The 24,720-nt window shown below is 38.9% G+C and overlaps 1 protein-coding gene across 2 annotated transcripts in view; it reads right to left on the bottom strand.

Annotated features, from left to right (window-relative positions):
- Positions 1-15,565: 15,565 nt before the first annotated feature.
- slc8a4a (solute carrier family 8 member 4a) overlaps positions 15,566-24,720 on the bottom strand; it is a 115,813-nt gene continuing 106,658 nt past the window's right edge. For both annotated transcript variants that reach the window (XM_017698782.2, XM_017698780.2), the window contains one exon: positions 15,566-20,330. In XM_017698782.2, the coding sequence (XP_017554271.1) occupies positions 19,951-20,330 (380 nt within the window). In that variant the 3' untranslated portion in view covers positions 15,566-19,950. The remainder of the gene's footprint in view (positions 20,331-24,720) is intronic.

Raw genomic sequence — 24,720 nt, 5'->3', positions numbered from 1 at the left:
ATTCAGACTATGAATGCAGTGTGTTTTGCAACTGAAGAAAACGTCATAATAAAAAAGTCACAAATAATGTCCATGTTCTTCACAGCTGGGCAAATTTACAGATTTGAATCCATTATTCAGGCTGCACTAAAGAAGTAAAGTTTAACAAAACATACTCAGGTTCTGATACATGTTATATCCCATAAAAATTATTATATGATATTATATGATATTATATTATATATAACAAACAGCTGCATCAAGACAACAAGAATAGTTGTACTCTTACTGGCCACATGATGGAGCCAGACTTTGTAGAAATCACCAATTCTAACTCTAAACCTAACCCTAACCCTTACCCTCATTGTACCTAGTGGTAGGATTAACTGTTTTCATTTTTGATATGGATAGTATTAAAAAAAATAAAAGAGGATTTTTGGTCATTTTTTTCAGGATCCTGGTTAGCAGCATTTATAGGCTTATCAACTCTATTAATGTTGGGCTTATTAACCTCATTAATGCAGACTTGTTAACTTTATTAAAGCACACAGTCATTAACTTTATTAATACTATCTTATTAACTTTATTAAAGCACAGGGTCATTAACTTTATGAATACTGACTTATTAACTATATTAAAACAGAGTCATTAACGTTATTAATACTATGTTATTAACTTTATTAATACTGACTTATTCATTTTGTTAAAGCATAGAGTCAGGATTACTACATTAAGCTAAAATAATAGTGAAAATTAAGGCAAATATGGACTGGGCAATGTGACAATTATCATTGTAATATATCATCACAATATGTCACAATATGTTTCTCTGAGTATATTGTGGATATTGTCAGCACTTGCATGTTTGATCACAAAGAGATCATCATTAGTTCTATTTAACTGGATTTGGTGTAGCACAGTGTGTGAAATATTAAATCCAAATAATTGTATTCATAGTTTTCAATAGTATTTTAAAATGTGGCTCTAGTTTGTCTGTTCCAACTTATCATATATCAGAAAAAATCAATATCATAAAATGTTGTGTATCATGAACATTAATCATTGTAATATTACATTTTGCTATGTCACCCAACTTTAAGGCAAGTATTTTTCTAGAAACTGAAACAAACTGAACTGAAAAACTATACTGAATATGTAACTAAAATAATAATCAATCCAAATATCTATAAGTATCTAAAATAATATAAAAATAACAAGAAACACTAGATCATAGAATGATGATTTTCCAGGTTATGATGAGAGAGAATCTTCAGAGCCAATAAAACATGCATATTCTGGAAACTCTAAGTTACTTTAATCACAAAACACTAATACAGAAACTAAAATAATTACTTTAATAATAAAGTCTGTAGTCTCATGAAATTATTCAATCTTATTATTATAATAAAATCTAAATCTGACTAAATCACTAAATCCATCCTGAAAACTGAACAGAAATTGAAGTGAATTTCACAGGGAAAAACTAACGTAATACAATAGAAAAAAATATTACAACAAAATCTAATATACTGTAAATGTATGAAGGCTATGTATGATGGTACATTGGATATGTTAAGATTGCAGTACTTGATTTTTCTGATTCCTCTGCCAGGTCAGTGCTGTTCCACCAGATGGCAGCCTGTGATCAGCACATTTTCAATGTGCTGTCCATGTTTTCAGGATGCTGATATGCAGTGATAATGTTTTTTGCATGGCAGATTTATTTGGACTTACCTGACTAATAAAATAACAAAACCGATTTATTTCTATAGCAGAAAATGTAACACAGAAAAGCTAATTGTATATATATGATGTTGGTAAATGTGCACATGACAAAAGCAGGTTATACTGTTATCCTCATTTCTAAGCATGATGAAAAAAACGTGAAAAGCGCTTTCCCATTAATTGGCACTAGCTGAATCAGAGTCTCCCTGTACTGTACTATAAAAAGGAAAAGGTTATGCATTATCAGTGTTCTGGGACAGATCAGAGTTGTGGTGGCAAGCACAACAAACACAAAGTGAGCCATGCTGTTGGTCTCACTTACAGCCTTATGTAAGAAACAGCTTTCTGAATGGAGGTGCTGTTTATTAGGACTGCACAATATATAGTTTGTTAACCATTATCTTGATAGTGATCCTTATTGGATCCAAAATGATGCAGGTCGATCTTAAACCATACCATGTTAAGGAGTTATCAATGTATTTTGAATACACTGCAAGGCAAATCACAGTGTATAACTACATATTTGTAATGAGATATTTGACCTATATCATTTAGCTCTACTTTAGATTTTTAGAGATGTGCTTGCTCCATAGAGCAAGCCCTGAATGAAATCTCATGCAGAAAAGAGGCTCATCCAGTCCCCTAATGCAGCATGTAATTGGTTCAGTGGCCCTTGTGTGTCATACAGCAGCCTCAGCTTATGAGCTGTGGGTCCTGCAGCCCTCTCCAAACCCCTGTGCTCCTCTTTAATTCTGCTCTAAGAAAACCAAGCACACATCATATGTTAGTACTAGAATTAATGAAAAAGTAAAAGCTGTTCCAGGTTGAAATGTTCACTTTCCGTTCAAAATTAGGACTTCAGAGAAACCTGTTTCAAAGGGGAATTTCACCGATTTCTGCATAATTCAGTGGCTGAGATGTAGAGAAAGTCATTTAAGTTTAACTTCAAGTTAAAGTGGATGTTTTTTTGGTGGTGATAGGAACCAGGGGTTGTGATGTCTACAACACGAATATGGCCATTTTAATTCCAACCCAAAACAACCAGTGACCCTACTCATGAACGCATGTGCTCCGAGCTTTTATAAGTAATAATTCTGATATTGGCAGAACTACAAAGCCCCTGTGGTGACGTCCTGTAAATAAATAAAAATGTAATGTAATGTAAATAAAAATAAATTGTCATCATTTGTGGCCACAACTTAGTAAGGCATGGAAATTAGATCCTAATGCATGGCCACGACTTGGTAAGGCATGATCTCATTCCCACATCCTACAAAGTTGTGGCCACAACTTAATTATCTCATTCCCACGCCTTACTAAGTTGTGGCCATGCATTAGGATCTTGTTCCCATGAGTTAATATGGTGTAGCCATGCATTATTTTATTTTTTTAGTTTATATTTAAGAGTGTACCGAGGCAGCTCTTCCCAGCACTGCCCATCAGGCTTCGACTGCTCTCCAGCCATCTAACAGGAGCGTAAAAAATGTTGCATAACTGCTCACCAGAGTGGCTTGAAATGTTGGATAACGTTCAAACGGAGCATCCAAGCCGCCTTCCTCTACAACAGCTCGATCTATATATATATATATATATATACACACACTCTGACTCTGGGCTGAGATGGTTGAGGGGGGCTTAGTGGTAAATCTACCAAAGCACAGCATTTTAGCTTTAGTCTCTCTCTTTCTCTCTCACTGGCTGTAATAAGACTCAGTAACTAACTCTTAAGCAGTAGGCTCTATTCCCTTCTCGGTAGGCTGACAGCCATGGAGAACTGGAAAAGCAAGGCTGTTTGCAGCAAACTTATGATGATGGCGGAGTATAAACAGTGTAAACGCATCCGATGCTATGCCCCCCTACCCAGGTTAGGAAGCGTAAATCTGTTATCATTGTGATCTGAGTTACCCCTGTAGTGCGTGGCTGCCACTATGATACACTCAAGGAAAACAGGCAAAGAGGCAAAGTGATGGCCCTCTGCTCTGCTCACTGAAGCAATATTAGGGCCATGAGGAAGATGAAGCTAAAGACTACAGTGTTGCTTTGCAGGGCCAGTGAATCATCCTCACCCTGAAGTGACACTATGTTGATGACTAACTAGTGATTCATGAAACAAGCACCCATTCTCTGCCTTCTCCTCCTACCTCCATTTTACTTTCTACATCTCTCTAATTCAATCCCACTTCTGCTCGCTCTCAAGCTTTGACATTTGGATGACCTGACAGACAGCAAGTGAAATATGCTGCATATGTTTTCGCTCGAGCAGGGTTTGCTTTCTTTTTTGTAACGAAAATATTTCTGCCTTGCAAAAAGCGCATAAACATTTGCTAATCCCTCCTAAGCTAATAACAAAAAGAGGCCTGAGGAGAAACCATTTATCAAATATTAATACGACAAGGTCTTTGATCTTAGGCCAAACTTTAATGCAAACATTATTTTCCCAGTGAAGATGATAATTATGACTTATATTAGGCCTTTTTGCTACAATAAAAATGTCAGAATTCCTTGCGATGTAAATTTCACAGATGCCACATGGCTATTGCCATCATTACCCTTCTGTTTGGCCGCATTCCCAGTTAGTTCTTAGAACTAGAAATTCTACTGTACATTTTTGCAAATCATAAGTGCCAGTACTGCCAGAACAAACTCTGGATTAAAGCTGGATTCAAAGAAGCAACCAATAATTATATCTATCTATTTTCATCAGCTTTCATCAAGACACTTTTTCCAGGCAATTTGAGACAAAATGAAGATCCCTGATCTTTGCACAAGTCTGCATGTTCTATAATTTAATTAAAGTGCATTCCTAATATCTGAGCATTGTGTTACGCCACATTTTCAGTATACTGCTCAGTGATTTAATGCCATTCAGTATCAGCAAAAAAGCAGATACACTCACACACTTACACACACAGTCCAGCTACTTTATCCCTACGTTTAAACACAAATCAAATCAGTAAAAGTGTTAGTTTTATGAATTGTGTACTTACTTTACTCTCTCTGCCTCTCTCTCCATCATTTTACATGAAAGGGTTATTCATCTCTCCTCCACTCTCCTTTCTCCTGCTCTTTTCATCCTTGTCTTTCTATGTTTGTTCCCTGGCCTCATCTCTGTGCTTCTCATCTCTGACAGTAAAAAAGGGTCGAAACAAATCCAATCAGATACAGTTTGTGAATTTCTTTTAAAAAAAGAAATTCAATAATGTTAACATCACCTAAGGATTAATCATCATCTTTGACCACAACTAAAACTATTATAAGAGCACCAAGCAGCAGATTTTTTTCACAAGTTAGAGGGCAAACATGATATTAATTAGTTTACTGTAAACTTTAACTAACAGTTACTTTAGGAGGGGTAATTATATAATTGTATGAAATATTAAATGAAATAATGTCGAAGCTCAAGCTCAATCTAGGATATACTTAATATTAAATTATTTTGACTGGTTTATAAATATACCTATTTAGCTTACTAGCTGAATCATTTTAAAATCATTACAATCTCTCTACAGAATAATATGAAAGTCCTGGCTTGTCCCTGCCTCGCCTTACACTAACCTGAAATTAATACAATTATAGATGCACCCTCAGCTTTCTTTTAACCTGTGTTCAGAAGAAGTATGTATGTTCATATGACATAATGTTGCTCTTTTTCATGATTATTTTATTAGTGTGGAGGGGGGTGGTATACACTTTTAATGTGACATGCGTTAAAGGAAAGCTCACTTATTTGAGTAAACCTGAGATGGATAAAAATCAATCAGGGCTGACATGGCAACCTTCAGGGCTTAAGGCCCAATTCAGCCCATCCCTATCAAAGCCCATGTGAGAGTTAAATGTGTTTCTAACAATGCAAATTTATCTATGTTTGATTAATGGCTTTCATACCTGGTCAGGGGCCCTCAGTGCCTCTTGAAAATTGACCTGCTTACTAAACCTAAGGCCTGGCTGCAATATAGGATTGTGCTGATCCACTTATTACTTTGTAAACTTACTTATTGCACCTCAACAAGTGTCAATGTCAGTGATGCCAATGGCAGATCAAGATAATTTTGGGCAGTCAGAATCTCAGCATCAGTGTCTAAGATATGAAACATGACAGCTGTAATTGGGCAGAGTGGAATCCATTTCCAATAAGTGTGTGTGTGGAGGAGATGCAGTGTAAGCTGACCCTTCCACTAAGTGTCTATTGCAGCCAGGCTGCAGTGATTGATGACACTAAATAGCTGCTGCAATGTTTGTCGCTGCAGCTGCCTTTTTTCCCCTCCAAGTGATCTGGAAATAGAGCTGGCGATTGCTCAGACAAAACTGCCATGGCAAAACAATGGCCTTCTAATTTGTTATCTTTCAAGTGACTTCTGCTCGAGTGCCTCCGACCTCCTGTGACTCAGATAGTTCCAAAAAAAAGCGCTAATTCTTCAAGCCTTCAGTTTCACATCCTAAAGGCAAACTCTCTATCTAGTAGTTGTGTTGGGGTGCTCAGATAATTAAAGCTGATATATTTGGGGTGCCTCCAACAACACCGGTTAGAGCGGGCGGGAATCTGCTTTAAGTGAATTTGTCAGGCTCAGTGGGTAAAGCCTAGCAGTCTCAGGGAGCCCAATTTTCCCAGGATGAGAATACAGTAAAGAGGAGAGCACTGAAGTAGAAATAACTTATTCTGCAGAATCCAAAAAACAGTGTTACATAATAGTACTAATCCTGAGCAGGAATGTATACCTAACATAAAATGACTCACTTGAGATGTTATTGTGAGAAAGGCTTTGTTTGGATCGGAAGAGGGAAAGCAGGGATGACAACCTGTGAACAAATGAGAGGGATGGAGGGAGAAGTGGGTGTAATCTCAGGTGCAGGTGTCAAATACCTCTGAGGTCAACTCCACATTCTGGGTCTAATCCATTTTTCTCTATGGGAAAAAAGAAAGGTATCTAATTTTTTTAAAGAACTCATATTAACCTATGTGGTAAACAAAAATGTTCCACAGCTAATATTTTTTGATCTGTGTCTTTTGGTGTACTAAATTATGAGGTCATTAGTCAGAATACAAATATTGCTACATTTATGCAATAAGCTAGCTAACACTCCTGTTCATTTAACTGACCACATATGAAAGTAAGGTTACAGCTGTAAATATACACACTGCTAACAAAACTAGTTACTCATACTGTGGACCTACTACTGCCAAAGCTGCTTGAATACCACACTTGCTGGTTTCCATAGAGTGGTTTGGTGAGATTGCATGTATGTTGCAATATTTAGGGTGACCAGTAGCCTAGTGGTAGGAGAGGTGAACCTCAACCAGAGGTATCCTCAGACTGACTGAATATTTTTGGCTGTACCACTGGATGGCACTTAAACTCCCACTGCCTGTGGTGGTGCTGCTCTGCTGGTGATGCTGTGCTGCTCCCAGACTGGTCATTGAAAAGTGGTATACCATTTTGACCTCTTAATGACCTCTAATTCAAATCACACATTGCTATTTAGGGAAAAGAAATGTTATGCCAAAGTGTATAGGCTTTGGAACCCTTCAGTGTAATAGGAGTGATTTTTAGTAAATTTATTTTTCCCATGTAAAAATGGCTTAAACCCTGGGCTGATGATAACAGACCTGAGACTTTTGCCCCGAAGTGACTGAACTTGAAAGTTACACTTTGAAAGATGCTTAACCAGCTTTTCAGCAGTGCAGATTTTCCTGCGGTGCCAAAAAGCATTGTCATGCCAAGAATATGTTCCATTTCAAATATATATTATTGAACACAGCTTTTCTGCTCAGTTTCTATTTCTGCTCCCTGGAAAAGGTCAAGATTTTACTATCAACCATTTTTCTTCCAAGCAGATGACACAAATGGCTTTGCATCCTGGGAATACAAGAAAACAAACAAGTAACACAGAACAGGTATTGGTTTCAGTCATAATGTCAGAAATCTGAAGGACAGATTGATGTTGGAACAGGGCCATATACAGCCTGTCTAGGGAGGAGGTGTTAAACCGAGTGTAAAAAGGTTTAAAAATAGGAGAATTTATGGGGATTAATGGGTCCAAAGGCTTCAAGCCAGGAATCAGTGGGCTGCTGATTCAGACACTGGACTCTTCTGCCTTTTCTTTACCTGTTAGTAGGGCTGTGTAATATATCATTTGTTAATCGTTATTGATATATTGACCTTTGCAATACTGATGTTGTACAAGGCTGCAATATGTAAATGAGCAGTATGATTGCAATAGAGTACTTTATCCTTATTGTGCCATTTGTAACTATCACTGTGCTCTTATGCAGGTCCAGCACATAAAGGTCTTCTGCAGCCACTGCTGCAGTAGCTAAACATGTACACAGGATTAAACACTATTCAAGGGTAATAAATGCTTGGCCCCGGTAATTGCAGCTTGGAGCTGTGTTTCTTTCATGCAGTGGCACAGTGGTAATAAAGGAGGACATGTTCCATCACTTTCATGTCTCATATTCTCACTGTCGTCTATTTGCTGAGGTGTTTTGGGCTAAGGACTGCTCTAAAGGTCTCTTTATCTTTTTCTTCTTTCCCTGTGAGGCTTTCTATTCTGTTTTTACACATTCACCACTTAAGAGCATCCTCTCCCTCTCTCAATTTCTGATGAGTGTTTTGGGCTGCTGTGCAGCTCGGCGATCTGTGGGGGGAACCAAGTCGTGAGCCATCTGTCAAACATTCTGGAGAACACAGGATCTTTAAGAGAATCAAATCTCTTGTCATTCAAGCATGAATTCTGTTTCATTAAAACTTCCTTTTTTTTATCTTTCAGAAACCCCAGGGGGTGAATTCACCTTCTTTTAAAACGTCACACCCGCTAAACTTTCCTGCAAAAGGGCAAAGCATCCATTTTTTGTCCCTTGGTTTAAATACTGCCACAATCTATAACTGCCACAGGTATGGCATGCACAGATCTGAATGCAATAAACATAGTTTAATAGCCTACCTTGTACCTACACTCACTGGCCATAATATAGGGAAACACCAAATAAATAGGTGTATTTTGTAGGTTTACTTACTTACTGACTGTTGCCTGCTTGTTGCTGTACAATTTATGAGCCCCCTCTCTACCCCATCCAATGGAAAGGATCACTAAAGGACCACAGCTGACTGAATATTATTTGGTTACGGGGCCATTCTCAGAACAGAGGAAACATGGTAGTATCATGTTAGCGTGTGTCACTCTAGAATGACTCTCGTCTTTGCTCTATTGAGAACAGTCTGTCAGCCAAATGTATCCAAAAGTATATTGACCTGCCAGAATGTTGCCTTAACCCCACCCCATGCAATATCTATCTTAGGTAACACTTTACAATACTGTTTCATAGTTTAATAAGTAACTATTCAGGAACTAAGCAGGAACAAATAAGTAGTTCTACATTAATGGTTAAGTAACTACTCTTAACTACCAAGGACTACTAGTTAACTACTCAGTTGGTTATAATGAATGAATGATTAGGGTAGTTCACTATTAACTAAACAATAAGTTAAGTGATACTTTATGAATCCCACAAATGGGGAAATTCCACCTCCGCATTTAACCCATCTGTGAAGTGAAACACCACATACACACTAGTGAATTGACACACACAGTAGGGGGAAGTGAGCACACTTGCCCGGAGCAGTGAGCAGCCCTATCCACGGCACCCGGGGAGCAATTGGGGGTTAGGTGTCTTGCTCAAGGACACCTCAGTCATGTGCTGTCGGCCCTGGGGATTGAACCGGCAACCTTACGGTCACAGGGCCAGTTCCCTAACCTCCAGCCCACGACAAGTCTCATAGAGAATTACTTAGTAAATATGGTTTCTTAGAATAACTACTCACAAATTACAGATCAATTCTACATTAATTGCTCAATAGCTGAGTCTGACGAGGTCCCTGATGAACTACTAACTGATGTAGTTTATTCTACCTTATGTTGTGATTCCGAATAGATTTAACAGAAGAAGGGACAGGGAATAATCTACCATCAAAGTTATAATGCAGAATCAGACTTATATTGTAATATAATAATATTTCGCAATATTTTCAGTGTATATAATATTTAATGTGTGGTTTTACAAAATATGTTATAATATTCATCTAAATATAATGCATAATGAATAATAAGGAACCTATTTAGTGGTTTCAGTGTTTTTTCTCCTCTTTCTTTTCATTTTTAAATTCTGAGAAACCTTTCCTTAGTCTTTTTTTTTTTTTTTTTGTAGTAGTAGTAGTAGTAGTAGTAGTATATATAAATAGAAAGTCTGACATTTAAGAAACATTTTAGAGTTCTATTGAATAAAATAAAATTTTACAGAAGAGTTGGACAGGACTCTTATTTTGATAGCGTTGTTGTTTCTGTTGAGTACCCATTAGGTTTTTGATGGTGCTGAAAAAGGAGAGCAGTTCGTCCTGTGTTCTCAGTGGATTAGTTTGATAATTCTGTTCAAATTTTAATTCTGGCTTGCTGTATCTCCTGATGTATGATGAGTGAATCAGACTCATGGCAGAACCCTGGGCCACTAATGTGAGACTTTTGATTCAGATTCAAGGGTTTATTCAGACTGTAGCAATAATGTAGAAACACAGTTAGCTGACTTGCTAACTAATCTGAACTAAGTAGGTATGGTCTTCTTGTATAATGTCTCTTTTATCATGTTTCAGAATTATAAGCACATGTTAGTGTTTTAGTAATCCTAAACCTGCTGCTGATGTTCTGTTATGAATGTCTGCTAGCTAGCTAGCTAGTTAATTTAGCTAATGTGAGCTAAGCTAATAGGCAGATATGAAACAAAAAAATGTGTAACTAATATACTGGCAGAATATACTGTGATTGGTCTCAGCTCTCAGACTTTCTCCTTTAGTAGTAATGATAGATTTTGATTTCATTTTGTTTGGGTGTATTATTTATAGTTATATAGCTAGCTAACCCAGGAATGTTCTCACATTTGGACTGTTCACAAATAAAAAAGGAGCCAATAAACATCTTATTTACTAGTGAGTTACCATGTGCTTCACTTTATAATACCATGCCTGATCATCATTAACTCCTAGGTCATTAATAATGAGTTACCATATGTTTCACATTATAATACTGTTCTTGATCATCATTAACTCCTAGTTCTTTAATAGTGAGTTACTATATGTTTCACTTCATAATACTGTTCCCGATCATCTTTAATGCCTAGTTCATTGGTAATGAGTTACCATGTGTTTCACTTAATAATACTGTTCTTGACCATAAGTAACTCGTACTGCATTAATAGTGAGTTACCATGTGCTTCACTTTATAATACCATTCCTGATCATCATTAACTCCTAGGTCGTTAATAATGAGTTACTATATGTTTCACTTCATAATACTGTTCCTGATTATCATTAACTCCTAGTTCATTAGTAATTAATTACCATATGTTTTATTTTATACTGTTCCTCATCATCAGTAACTCCTAGTTCATTAATAAAGAGTTACCATTGCTTAATTTTATATTGTTCCTGATCATCATTAGCTCTTGATGAAGAACAACACCACCTCATTCACTATCTAACAGACAGTAATTACATAATCACTTGGTAATATGTAGAACCAAGTGAATTTGAAGGCAGAACACATACACATTCAGATATGTCTGTGAGCCCTCTCTTCAACTGACCCTGGCCTCAAGAGTATATTAAAGGAGAAATATTGTTCAGAAGAAACACTGGCACATGTGCTCCTGCAGAAAAGAACAGTGTTTTCTTTTCTAAAGATGAGAGGTAAGCAGACTGGTCTACTGAAAACTGAAGTGTTTTAGCAGTTGTCCCATTTGTAGGTTGATGTGTAAGCTGGTTCATACGGCCAAGTATGAAGATGTACATTAGCCTGTTAAGGTTTCTGATCAGAACAAACACATAAGGGACATCAGTAATTACAGTGTGGTGTGATGCCGCTGCCTTCTCTGAGGATACCTGTTTCTGTGAAAAGAAATGTAGGGTATAATCCATTATATTGTAGAGAGTGCACACTGTGTAGTGCATTTCACTACTGTTAGAAGTGTGGAATAAACTACATCAGTTAGTAGTTCATCAGGAACCTTGTCAGACTCAGCTATTGAGCAATTAATGATGAATTGATCTGTAATTTATGAGTAGTTATTCTAAGAAACCATATTTACTAAGTAATTCTCTATGAGACTCAGTAGTTATTGCTTAGTTAATGGTAAACTTCCCTAATCATTAGTTCATTATTATCTACTGAGTAGTTAACTAGTAGTCCTTGGTAGTTAAGAGTAGTTATTTAAATGTTAATGCAACACTACTCATTAATTCCTTCTTAGTTCATGATTAGTTACTTATTAACTATGAAACAGTATTGTAAATTGTTGCCACTATCTTATTATATTATATAATATATTTATTATATATTATATTTATATATTTTATATTATATTGCTTTTGAACGATATTTTTGAAGTAACAAAGCAGAGTGTAATTTTTGAAAAAAAAAACCATGTAAACATTTGAAACCTACCTAATTTCTTGAGGTATATATTGTTTTGGGTTTTTTGGCCCCCATCCCACCGCATATATTGCACTTTGACCCCCCAAAACAAAAATGTCTGAGCACCTCATGTACGTAGTCTCTAACTCTACACCTTGTGAAAAAGGTAGGTGTGTCTGATAAAGTAAGTGTACACAATGTGGGAAAACTCCAGCATTACAACTTTGCCTTGTATCACACACTGGTGTCACTGCTCTGCTGAGAATGGTCCATCACCTTAATAACATCTGCTCAGTGGTGAGCCAGTTGTGGTTTCTTTCTGTTGATGGAAAGGGGGTGAGACATAGAGGGGGCCTGACAATGTGTGCAGGTGTTTCTTATAAAAAGGCCAGTGAGTTATAAGGGAGACGCCCTTAATAAATAGTGACATCAGCATAAAATGCTGGATTGGATTCGAAGAGTCTGATCAGATCCTGTGACAAGTTTTAAATGCCATACCTGCCGTATATGATGTCAAGTTGTTTGCTGTGTATTTCTTCCTGTGGGGTAGAGGAATTTTAAGTTCTTTGAGCATGACAGCTTACTTTTAGATGCTCATCTTAAAGCTGCACTAATTTTTTTATAAAACTGAAAAAAGTAGCATTACTAAGTCAGAAGAAAAAAAACACTAAAATATGGCATGTACACTTCTGTGAGTCAACCAGTAGGGTTTCAAATAGTAATTCAAACAATGTCAAGGCAGATTTTGTGGGAGTTTTTTCAGATTCTGTTACATCTTTACATATTAACATCACATAAACACAGGCTCAAAAAGAAGGACCAACTTGATGTTTAGGTCAAATGCAAAACAAACAATGGTTTTGGTGACAACTGAAGACACATCCTTCATCAGGTTTTGACTGAGTTATCTTTGAATGTTCTTTAAACTAGCTGCATACATCAGATTCATCCCCTTGTGGAAGGGCTCTGAAGCACATGTTGCATGTAGTTAACATTTTCACTATAGAGGTCTCTAAATCCTCAAATCACTGTGTGACTTTAAGTGTAGTGCTAAACTAGAAATAGCTCATTTAAAAGCTTTGTAGTTTCTAAATGAGAATATTATATTTTGGATCAGAATTCATGTCAAGAGATACTCAAGGCTTCAATATCAGTATCAGTAATGTAAAAGAAAAAGTGGTGTCATGCTGTCTCCTCTAATAAACTGTGAAATTGGACAGACTACAGAGGATTTCTGGACTGAACTGAAGTGCATTTAGTGACAGTGTGAACAGGAGCATTTTTTTCCCTCAAAAACGACAATGGTGGACCCAATGTGACTGTATAATGTACAATTCCAACTTTAATGTAGTCTTCAATAAATAAAATAAGAAACCAATGATAATGGACTACAAATAGAGACATTCCCCATTCACCTTCACAGAACAACTTCAGTGAGTTGACATAAATTCACACCGTTTCTTCCACACACACACATACACGCTTAATTATAGTGCTAACTAAACATAATTTTTTTTTGTTGTGATGATAATAGTTATGTACTGTCTGTAGCACTTCATTGTGATTTGTTTACCCAAAATATAAATTTGTCCTCAGTACAGATTTCAAGACAGTAATATCATATATTGAAATTAAGAACACTTGGCATTTAGAAAACAATGTCTCTTAAAGCAGTAATTTATCAAATGGTGATACATACAAAAAACAAGCACAAATTGTCACTTTTTTAAATATTTCATTGTCACTTTTGTGAATATTTCAGTGTTGTGACTAAATGAAAAAAATTCAAGCTTAAAAAGACAAACACACGCACACACACATAGAAAAGACATGCTTTAAGTTCTGAAGGATCACAACAGCACGTGTGTGACGGACAGATCGAGATACGCACAGCACATGTTAGCAAACTGACGCACGGCAATGAAACAAGCATGCAAGAAAACCCATCTCTCAAGGACAACACCCATCTCTCATATATTCAGAGGATCTGTGCGTGTGTGTGTGTGTGAGAGAGAGAGAGAGAGAGAGAGAGAGAGAGAGAGAGAGAGCACATGGGCGTCAGGGCAGGGGCTGTGCTTTGGCAATGAACTGTATTGCATTGTATAATACAAGCTTTGTGCTTGATTGTTTAAAAAAAGTAAGTCTATATGGCAATACAAATCATGGCTGTTGGCGAACAGCTGTGGCTTTTGAAAGAAGAGGGAAGAAAGATTAAGAGTGATTCTTGTGCTCTGTCTGTTGCAACAATTCAGGCGTTTAGTCTTGATCTAGCATACAGCAATTTAAAGGAATACTTCGGTGTAACCAATTAAAGGTGCAGTGTGTGAGATTTAGTGGCATCTAGTGGTGAAGTTCAAGATTGCAACCAACTACCTCTCCCTCACCCCTCCTCTTTTCAAACGTTTAGTAAATCCTACAGTAGCTGTCATGTTTTCACTTCTTGACAATTTATCCTCCCTTGCTTTTTCTTGTGCTAAATAATAAGTATGATCCTCCATTCATTCAAAATTTGGGTTCTCAAACTTCTCACAACACAAAATGGTTGACCAGCACCAGCAGCAACCAATGATTCTTCTTCTTTCTACATCTTCCAGTGCTATAGCGCCAACAAATTCAAGCTGCTGCTTCATCATAAAAATGCAAAAGGCACTCTCTAGAGTCAATGTTTGGGCAGCTGTAAAAACATAGTGGCACAACAAGGCAGCCATCATTGGAAGAGGACTTATGTAGATATGAAGGCTTCATAGTTACAAGTAATTGTACAGTAAAGAAAACATGGTTTTGTATACTGTATTCCATTTCTGCTAATAGAGCCCCCTAAATCTTACACACTGCACCTTTAAAGTGAATCTGCTGCATCTGAAGAGTCTGGTCGTTTACCATGGACAATAACTTTGATTTCCCTGTACCCTGTATGGGCACTTTGACTGGATCCCAATGTATTGTGGTTTCCACTTTTACCACTGGCCCACCCAAAATGACTGCTTGAATGCAATAAAAAACACAGATAAAAATGAACTTCATAAAAATTTCATTTTTGATATTGATCAATCAAAAATTAATGAATGACCAAGCATATTTCCTAAACTTTTTGACCTTGGAAAAACAAATCTCATCACAGTATAAAAAACTGTCCAACTCAACCATGACTGGACTGGAGGGATATAGTTGTTATATATATATATATATATATATATATATATATATATATATATATATATATATATGTGTGTGTGTGTGTGTGTGTGTGTGTGTATATATACCAATATAAATAATTGCAGCTGTCAGAAGAAAACATTGTATCTCCAAAACAGTAACTTTACAGGAGAAGGAAAAAACATATTCAAGTTTTAATGTAGGTCAATGGAATGTGACTTTTTGTCCAAGTAATTTTTGGCCACTGTTTTGGTCCATTCATCATAAAATTTACACACAATGTAAATGACAACAGCTATTTTCAAATTATGTCAAAAACTGAAAAATGGAGATACAAGGAGATACAGTACTGATATCAAAAAAGTAAAACAAATGGAGATACATATGTCATTGACAGTGATGACATGAACATGACTTATTCAAAAACTAACCAAATGGACCATATGACATTAAATAAACACAACAACTACAAACAGCTAATGTTGCTGACCAAATCTGAAACAATATCAGAATAATCGAGAGAAATCCCCTAGCAGCTGCCTGCATGCACAATGTTTTCTGTGTTTTCTTCTATGCAGACACTACACTATGTTAAAATGACTTTGTAGTAATTACTTTGTTGTTACTACTTGCAGCTAGTATGAAATTCAAGGTTTGGCCCACCTGCAAATTTGTCATGTCTATTCAAAATGGCAACCCTGGAGCTGCTACTCCTTGCAAAAGCCAGGGTCACTTGAAACTGGAGCAGCTGCCCACCTGGCTTCTGTTACAATTGAGATTTAGCCCATGGATTTTCTGGAAGTGACTGTTTGCGATAATCCACTGTATCCTACAGAAGCTACAGTTATAGATTAGGTTAAAAAAAATCAGAGTATTCCTTTAAGAGCTTGCCATAAAGGCAAGGCATGTCATGTATTTACTCACCCCATACTTAAAACGACCAGTGACTGCATATACACAAAATCCTTTCATCTAAGTGCTATTATCTGCACTTAGATGAAAGAAACTCATCTTCACCCCCTGAAGGACATATTCTAATATTACATTCAGAAGACTCCCAACTGTATCATCAGCCCATGCTGAAGCCTATCATTTACTCTGGAGGGATAAGTGAGAAGAAACGGCTGTGCTGAAAGAATCCTCCAGTTAGCTTTGAACCAAGCCAGCTTTTCTTGTCAGAAATCCATCACCACCTCAGTCCGAAAACACCAGAGGGGTTTACCAGTCTCAGAGGAAGTGCTGATCTAGAATCAGTCTTTGCTGTTTATGTACTAATGAACACCATTATGAGCTAAGAACGCTGCAAAGCTGCGTCAACACACTTATATGGTACATGTGGGACTGACTCTGCTGCAGTCCAACTAGCTGCATTCTCCACTCACACTGCACCACATTTAAAACTCAGAAAAATCCATCAGACTTCATTAAAAGCTGCTTTGGACTGGACTTGTGCTTAAAATTTGTTAACCCCCTGTGCCATGAATCAGGGGGAGAGAGAGAGAGAGTGAAATGACCTAAAAAGGAGATTAGAAGCCCGTGGCCCCCCTACGCCGGCTACACGCCCACCCCAGTGCACTGACACCAGACAACGCAGTGACAGAAAGACAATGACTCTTTGAGATGTCGCCTAGCAACAAGAAGCACTAAAAATACTCGCTCTGCGCACTTTCTTTTCTATTTTTTTGCCTGGTATCATGTAAAAAGTCGGTCTGGCTGGCATCATGTGAATGCGTAAACCCATGTGACGTTAAAAACGTGAATCAAAGTTTTCCATCTTCTCAGAAAAAGGTTTCCAAACCAGAGGTTTTAGTGGCTTCCATTAGTGCTCTATCTAAATCTCTGGCCTTCCCAGGACTTGTAGACTTAACATGCCTTTTACAGAAGAAGTCCACAGTCCATTCATCTAGTCTGAAAAATGGATCACACAGACTTTTTGAGAAATTCCAAGGAATTTGCTTGGGATGCAGACTTTGCTTGTGAAACTACCCTCTACTGATAGTGAAAGGAATGTGACCATATAAAAGAAACAGCAATTAAGCAAACAAGTCCTCTCTCAGCACTTATCATACACTTGTCAGCTTGCAGCATTAGCGAGATGAATGCTGCATTCACCTTGGCCTGGAGGTGGAAAGTCAGAATTGCTTTATTTTCGACCTCCATATGTTCAACCTACAAAGCGGCAAAAACACAGACACCCTCATGAAAGTGAGTATTGTTAGCAACAAGCTAGCCAGCTAACTTTAATGGTCATTATGTATTTGTCATGAATTGTGCACCAATGGTCTGTGTTATAGATTTTGCAAGTTACTAATGAGGGACCTTTTCCTTGATTTTTCCTAGCTGAAGGTGGGAAATTCCAAATTACAAGCCTTAGCTGAGCGCAGCAGAAGCCGAGCATTTTAGGGGATGTCACAGATCATAGGTGAGTCCACAAGTCAGATTTAGATTTGACAAAAAATGAGATTTTTCCAGGCTTTAAATAGACAGGCACTTACACCCTGCCTCTCTCTCTCTTTCTTGCTGTGGGTTCCTGAGACAAGCAGGTAGCAGAAAGCTGTCAAGAATGGCCTCTAGCTTTTTTTTGAAAAAAGTGCACTAGAAAAACCCTCTTCAAAGCAATGGCAAGCTCAAAATGGCTTTAGGTAAGGGTGCCTTAAAAAGTTTGCAAGCACTAGCCTAGCGAGACCACTGACTGCAAGGATCAGCAAAACTTTCTGCCTGGAGCGTCCCGAACACCTCCTGAAGCATATGTCCAAGCCCAGCCTTGGCAGATGGCTGATAGGTACTGGAGGAAAATGGGACGTAATAAACATTTAAACAATTATATCATATCTGAGAACTATTCAGTGGGGCTTTATCTGTCACACAGATACAATAATGTGGAGAGAGTGAGACAGAGAGAAAACAAGCAACCGAACCTGATCTAACAGCCAGATTAACTCCTGTGTGAATGGAACCAGACCAGGTCTCATTAAATTTAGGAACAGATGGAAGTAACTGATTAAAGAGTGCAAAAAATAAGTCAGCATTAAGCATGCACATGAGCCCAAATGAAGCAGCGGTGATGATATCTGGAGGAATCAGTGCTTGGTTAATCATTAACAGGGCTGGATTAATGGGGTGAATATTAGGGCCCCACATTTCAAATATAAAAAGTCAAGTCTAATTCAGCAGTAAAAAAGTGAACCATATGTGTATTTGCAACAAAATCAAATGCAATTGAAAGGCATTTAAAAGAGTCAAAGTTGCGATGCTATTGCTATGGAAGCAGGAAAACATGAGTGCTTTTCAGACAGTATCGCCAAAACTGCATACAGTAACTACACCACAGTAGCGCGTCATTGTCTTTCTTAGACTAACACCCTTCATCAGTATTGACTACACATTCGTGGTGGTTTCCTGGGAAGCTCTTGGAACTTGGGCAATCAGGGCTCTATGAGTGACTCTGAACTTGTGTTTCTGTGTCTGTGTGTATGTGAGTGTCTGCGGCAATGGTAAACATACTGATCACCATGCATGGCTTCCATTCACAGTCATACTATTCACATAAGGACAGTCCTACTTACAAGAACAATGACAGGATGGCCCACCCCACACTGACACACTATATCAACACTGTTTTATCCTTAGTACCACATTCCTTGTCCAGTACATTCTCTCACACACAGACAGTCCACAATATTCCTGAACACACAATATATAAGTAAGGATAATAAATATCACTGATCACCTTATGAATATACACGAATACCTTTATCATTTTAACTTTTCACCATTTCTTTTGGTCTTGATTTGACTTCTAACACTAACTCTTCTGCCATGCAAGTTGTGCATCTCTTTTTTTGTGGCAACTCTTTTGAGCAAACACAGAAGAGTTCTTTTTCACATTCTGTCATTTTGTTTCTTACTTAACATTTCATTAATTAAAAATAATAAGAATAATAAATCCCACATGTAAGAGCTTATTTTACCCAAAAATTGCACAAGACAAGCACTTGACAGTGGAAGAGAGTAGAAATAAGGAGGACTCAGTAGAATAGGAGGAAGCATAAGGGCCAGGCTGTGCCCTGTTTTGTGCCTGTAGACATGGTCCGTGGGGAACTGCAGGAGAAGAGATGGAATGGTGATATTCTGGCCTCAAGGGCAAAGGAACCTTTAGAGTGTGCTTCAGTAGTCTACTGATAGGGAACAGAAGATGCAAAAAGTTGAAAATATTGAGATGAGGAGTGAGAAAGCCTGGAAAAAAAGAATAGTCCTGTTGCAAATGATATGCTTTCTTGAATGGCTCTTTTGTCGTGTGGTCATTTCTGAATCAACAGGTGCAGGCACACCCCAAGCATAAACCATGTAGTGAGCAGTGTCTGTGTGTTCCTTTCAGTTTCAGAGCAAGTCTCCTCCAAAACAGCAAGAGTTTCCATCCCCTCTACTAGCACCTCATTAGCATTAGCGATAAGGAACGGGTCCCATTCCAACAACACTTAATTATCTTCAATAACAAATGTAAACACTCAATTTCGACACCTTATAGATACAGTTTTGTAACAACAGCAGAGAGAGGGAGAATAATTAGGTGGTTGCGCAGGAAGGAAATCTCTATAGCTCTCTCTGTGTCTCAGTGTCTCTCTCTCGCTCTCAGATGCCAGGCAAGTTGCAGTAGGCCTCCATCGAGGCCAGCAGGATGTAGATGAGCCAGAGGGAGAGGAAGAGCAGGGCGGTCAGCAGCTTGGCGGTCCGCGGCCCCCCGAGCTCTCCTCCGGAGACTGAGGGCCGACGGCGGTAGAGCAACATGAGCACACACATCAGTGCCAGGATGGTGAACAGAGTGACGGAGAAGGCCAGTGAGCCAGGCGGCACTGTAAAGTGCTGACCCTTACTGTGCCAGTAGACAGCAGCGATGGTCCACGCAACTCCAATGCCTAGGAAGACGTTGACTGCGTTGCTGCCTGTCACATTGCCAATGGAAGCGTCTGCATACTGGTCCTGGATGGCAGCAACTTTGCTGGCAAACGTGTCTGAGGAAAAGTACCCAAGGAGAGAAGGAAAGAGAGAGAAGTGAAAGAGCCAAAACTCATCTAAAGGCTTTAAAGTGACAGTTTGGACAAAAAAAATGCAATTTACTCAAATGCAGTGAATCAGCCAAGATATGTTTAGCATCTGATGCTTCTTTACTTTTGCACTGCTGTGAGGATAATACAGCTAACTAGTAGTGGAAGCTTATTGCTACTAGTTAGCTTTGTGTAAACTGGGGGCCTAAGTCAGCACACTCCTGCCTCAAACTGCATCAAGTTGTAATCTCAAACAGATTTTCTTCTGTAGTGTCTGAGACTATACTGATACATGCAGACAGATGACATGGTAAATGAAATACCTGAAACATAATGACTGCAGATGCTTCTAGATAGGTCTACTGCATGATACAATCAAACAATGAACATGCTACTCTACTGCATTTACAACCCCGATTCCAATGAAGTTGGGACGTTGTGTAAAACATAAATAAATACACAATATGATGATTTGCAAATCCTTTTCAACCTATATTCAATTGAATACACTACAATGACAAGATATTTAATGTTCAAACAGATAACTTTTATTGTTTTTTGCAAATATTCACTCATTTTGAATTTGATGCGTGCAACGCATTCCAAAGAAGTTGGGACAGGGGCAACAAAAGACTGAGAAAGTTGAGGAATGCTCAAAAAACACCTGTTTGGAACATTCCACAGGTGAACAGGTTAATTGCAAACAGGTTAGTGTCATGATTGTGTATAAAGGGAGCATCCCTGAAAGGCTCAGTCGTTCACAAGCAAGGATGGGTCGAGGTGAGCAAATAGTCCAACATTTCTCAACGTCTCAAATTCTCAAAAGATTTAGGGATTTCATCATCTACATTCCATAATATTATCAAAAGATTCAGAGAATCTGGAAAAATCTCTGCAAGTAAGAGGCAAGGCAGAAAACCAACATTGAATGCCCGTGACCTTCGATCCCTCAGGCGGCACTGTATTAAAAACCGACATCATTACGTAACAGATATTACCACATGGGCTCAGGAACACTTCAGAGAACCATTGTCAGTGAACACAGTTTGTCGCTCCTTCTACAAGTGCAAGTTAAAACTTGCACTAAAGCCATGCAAAGCGAAAGCCATACATCAACAACACCCAGAAACGCTGCTGGCTTCTCTGGGCCCAAGCTCATCTGAGATGGACTGAGGCAAAGTGGAAAAGTGTCCTGTGGTCTGATGAATCCACATTTCAAATTGTTTTTGGAAATCATGGACATGACAACTGGATTGTTATCAGTGCAAAGTTCAAAAGCCAGCATCTCTGATGGTGAGGGGGTGTGTTAGTGCCCATGGCATGGGTAACTTGCACATCTGTGAAGGCGCCATTAATGCTGAAAGGTACATACAGGTTTTGGAGCAACATATGCTGCCATCCAAGCAATGTCTTTTTCAGGGACGTCCCTGTTTATTTCAGCAAGACAATGCCAAGCCACATTCTGCACATGTTACAACAGCGTGGCTTCGTAGTAAAAGAGTGTGGGTACTAGACTGGCCTGCCTGCAGTCCAGACCTGTCTCCCATTGAAAATGTGTGACGCATTATGAAGCGCAAAATATGACAACGGAGACCCCGGACTGTTGAGCAACTGAAGTTGCACATCAAGCAAGAATAGGAAATAATTCCACCTACAAAGCTTCAACAATTAGTCTTCTCAGTTCCCAAATGCTTATTGAGGATTGTTAAAAGGAAAGGTGATGTAACACAGTGGTAAACATGCCCCTGTCCCAACTTCTTTGGAACGTGTTGCAGGCATCAAATTCAAACTGAGTGAATATTTGCAAAAAACAATAAAGTTTATCCGTTTGAACATTAAATATCTTGACTTTGTAGTGTATTGAGCTGAATATAGGTTGAAAAAGATTAGCAAATCATTGCATTCTGTTTTTATTTATGTTTTACACAACGTCCCAACTTCATTGGAATTGGGGTTGTAGAAAATTACCTTGATTTGGATCAATATGGCAAAAGAAAAAGACCTAAGTAACTTTGAAAGATGGTTTCACAAAGTCTGCTCAGCTGGCTAGTGTTTTAGGAAAACAGTGACTAAAGTGACATCTGCATTTAGAACTATGAGAAAGACATGAGTAAATAGAGCTGAAAATTGTGGTTGAAAGTGTACATGCAATGTTCAACTAGCATACATTCATACATTCTCTCTGTTCTATTACCCTATCCCACTTTCTGAGTGTAATATTCTTAATGTAGTTTAATTTTGGACAGTCTTTCTTAAGCTGCTGCTCTGTAATGGTACTGAACGCAGTCCGGCAGAGATGTTGACTGCCCCAAAATGGTGTCACCGTTGACATGCCTGGCTAAACACAATGTGTGTATGTCTATGAGCAACACCATCTCCTGCGATAAATGTGAGTTGCATTCAAATTTTGCAAGCAGTTGTGAACGTTTGTGGCAAGCTTGTCATCTATGAACACTTAAATCTTTGTCCATGGTAACAATTTTCTCCAGCTGCTGTATGTTTGCAGAGAACTACCTCCAGAAACTGTTTGTGAGTGGTGGTAAACGTTCTGCTATGTTCGACAGATTTGAATGCACAAGTGGCCTCAATGTTAAGACAACGATGCAATGTTTAAAGCTTTAAATGCTATCTGGAAAGTGAATAGGGTCACTGTGAATAATAGTTACTTGCTACTCTGTTCCAACATTTTAAAACAGAAGATGTTACAGCTCAAAACATGAAGTAGGACAGCTTTTAACATTAACATTAGCTAACATTATCTAACCGCTCTTAACTAAACAATGCGGGTTTCGCTCTGGTCATGGATCACTGGACCAGCTTTTTATCCTCACCAGGGTCCTGGAGGGTGCGTGGGAGTTCGCCCAACCAGTCCACATGTGTTTTGTGGATTTGGAGAAGGCATTAGACAGCGTCCCTCGGGGGATCCTGTGGGGAGTGCTCCAGGAGTCCCTGTACAAATGGAGCAGGAGCTTGGAGCAGTAAGTCAGATTGGTTTCCAGTTAGGGCTGGACTCTACCAGGGCTGTCCGTTGTCACCAATTATGTTCATAACTTTTATGGACAGAATTTCTCAGAACAGCCAAGTGTCAGAGGGTGTCCAGTATGGTGGCCTCAGGATTTCATGTCTGCTTTTTGTGGATAATGTGGTCCTGTTGGCGTCATCAGGCCGGGACCTCCAGATCTCTCTGGACTAGTTTGCAGCCAAGTGTGAAGTGGCTGGGATGAAAATCAGCACCTCTAAATCTGAGACCATGGTCCTCAGTTGGTAAAAAGGTTGGAATGCTCTGTCGAGGTCGGAAGTGAATTCTTGCCCCAAGGAGTTTAAATATCTTGAGATTTTGTTCACGAGTGAAGGAAGGATAGAGCGAGAGGTTGGCAGGCGGATTGGTGCGGCATCTGCAGTAATGCTGACCCAATACTGGTCCGTCATGGTGAAGAGAGAGCTGAGCCAGAAGGCGAAGCTGTCAATTTACTGGTCAATCTACATTCCAACTCTCACCTATGGTCATGAGCTTTGGGTAGTGACCGAAAGAACGAGATCACGGATACAAGCGGCCGAAATGAGCTTTCTCCGCAGGGTTGCCGGGCTCTCCCTTAGAGATAAGGTGAGAAGCTCTGCGATTCGGGAGAAGCTTGGAGTAGAGCCGCTGCTCCTCCATGTTGAGAGAAGCCAGTTGACGTGGTTCGGGCGTCTGGTAAGGATGGCCTCTGGATGCCTCCCTAGGGAGGTGTTCCAGACATCTTCCCCGAGGAGACCCCGGGGAAGACCCAGGACACGTTGGAGGGATTATATCTCTCGACTGTCTTGGGAACGCCTCGGTATCCCTCCGGAAGAGCTGGAGGAGGTGGCGGGGGAGAGGGAGACCTGGGCCTCTTTGCTTAGGCTGCTGCCCTCATGACCCGGACTCGGATAAGCGGATGACGATGGATGGATGGATGGATGGATGGATGGATGGATGGATGGATTATCTAACTAGCGAGCTAGTACAGCTAACGTATAGAGATTAATCTTTTTCATCCAGTGAGCCAACATGTTTTTTCTTTGAATGCTCCGACATAGAGGATCTGCTCCCATGTCAGCTACGGTCTAACATGAAATGCTCCCACTTTTTTTGTTCTTGAGACTTGTTAATCAAGTTGACTATGTTGGTTAATTGTTGCGCCTCTATTTGAGAGTTCTAGACTACAGAGCACTAGACTACAGAGACACGAAAAAGTGAGTTAGATGAGTCATCCTTCCCTATGTCGCATACACCAAGAGAACAAACGGTACAGGACTGAATGCTTGACCCCTAGAGTAAAAGTCCTGTGACACTGTAGAAACTATGCCAAGGTGGATTAAAGCAGTTTCTGACAGT

This window comes from Pygocentrus nattereri, chromosome 16, assembly GCF_015220715.1.
Source record: "Pygocentrus nattereri isolate fPygNat1 chromosome 16, fPygNat1.pri, whole genome shotgun sequence".
Taxonomy (NCBI): Eukaryota; Metazoa; Chordata; class Actinopteri; order Characiformes; family Serrasalmidae; genus Pygocentrus; species Pygocentrus nattereri.
Note: the sequence above shows the minus strand (reverse complement) of the source record. Positions and strands in the feature narration are given on the sequence as shown.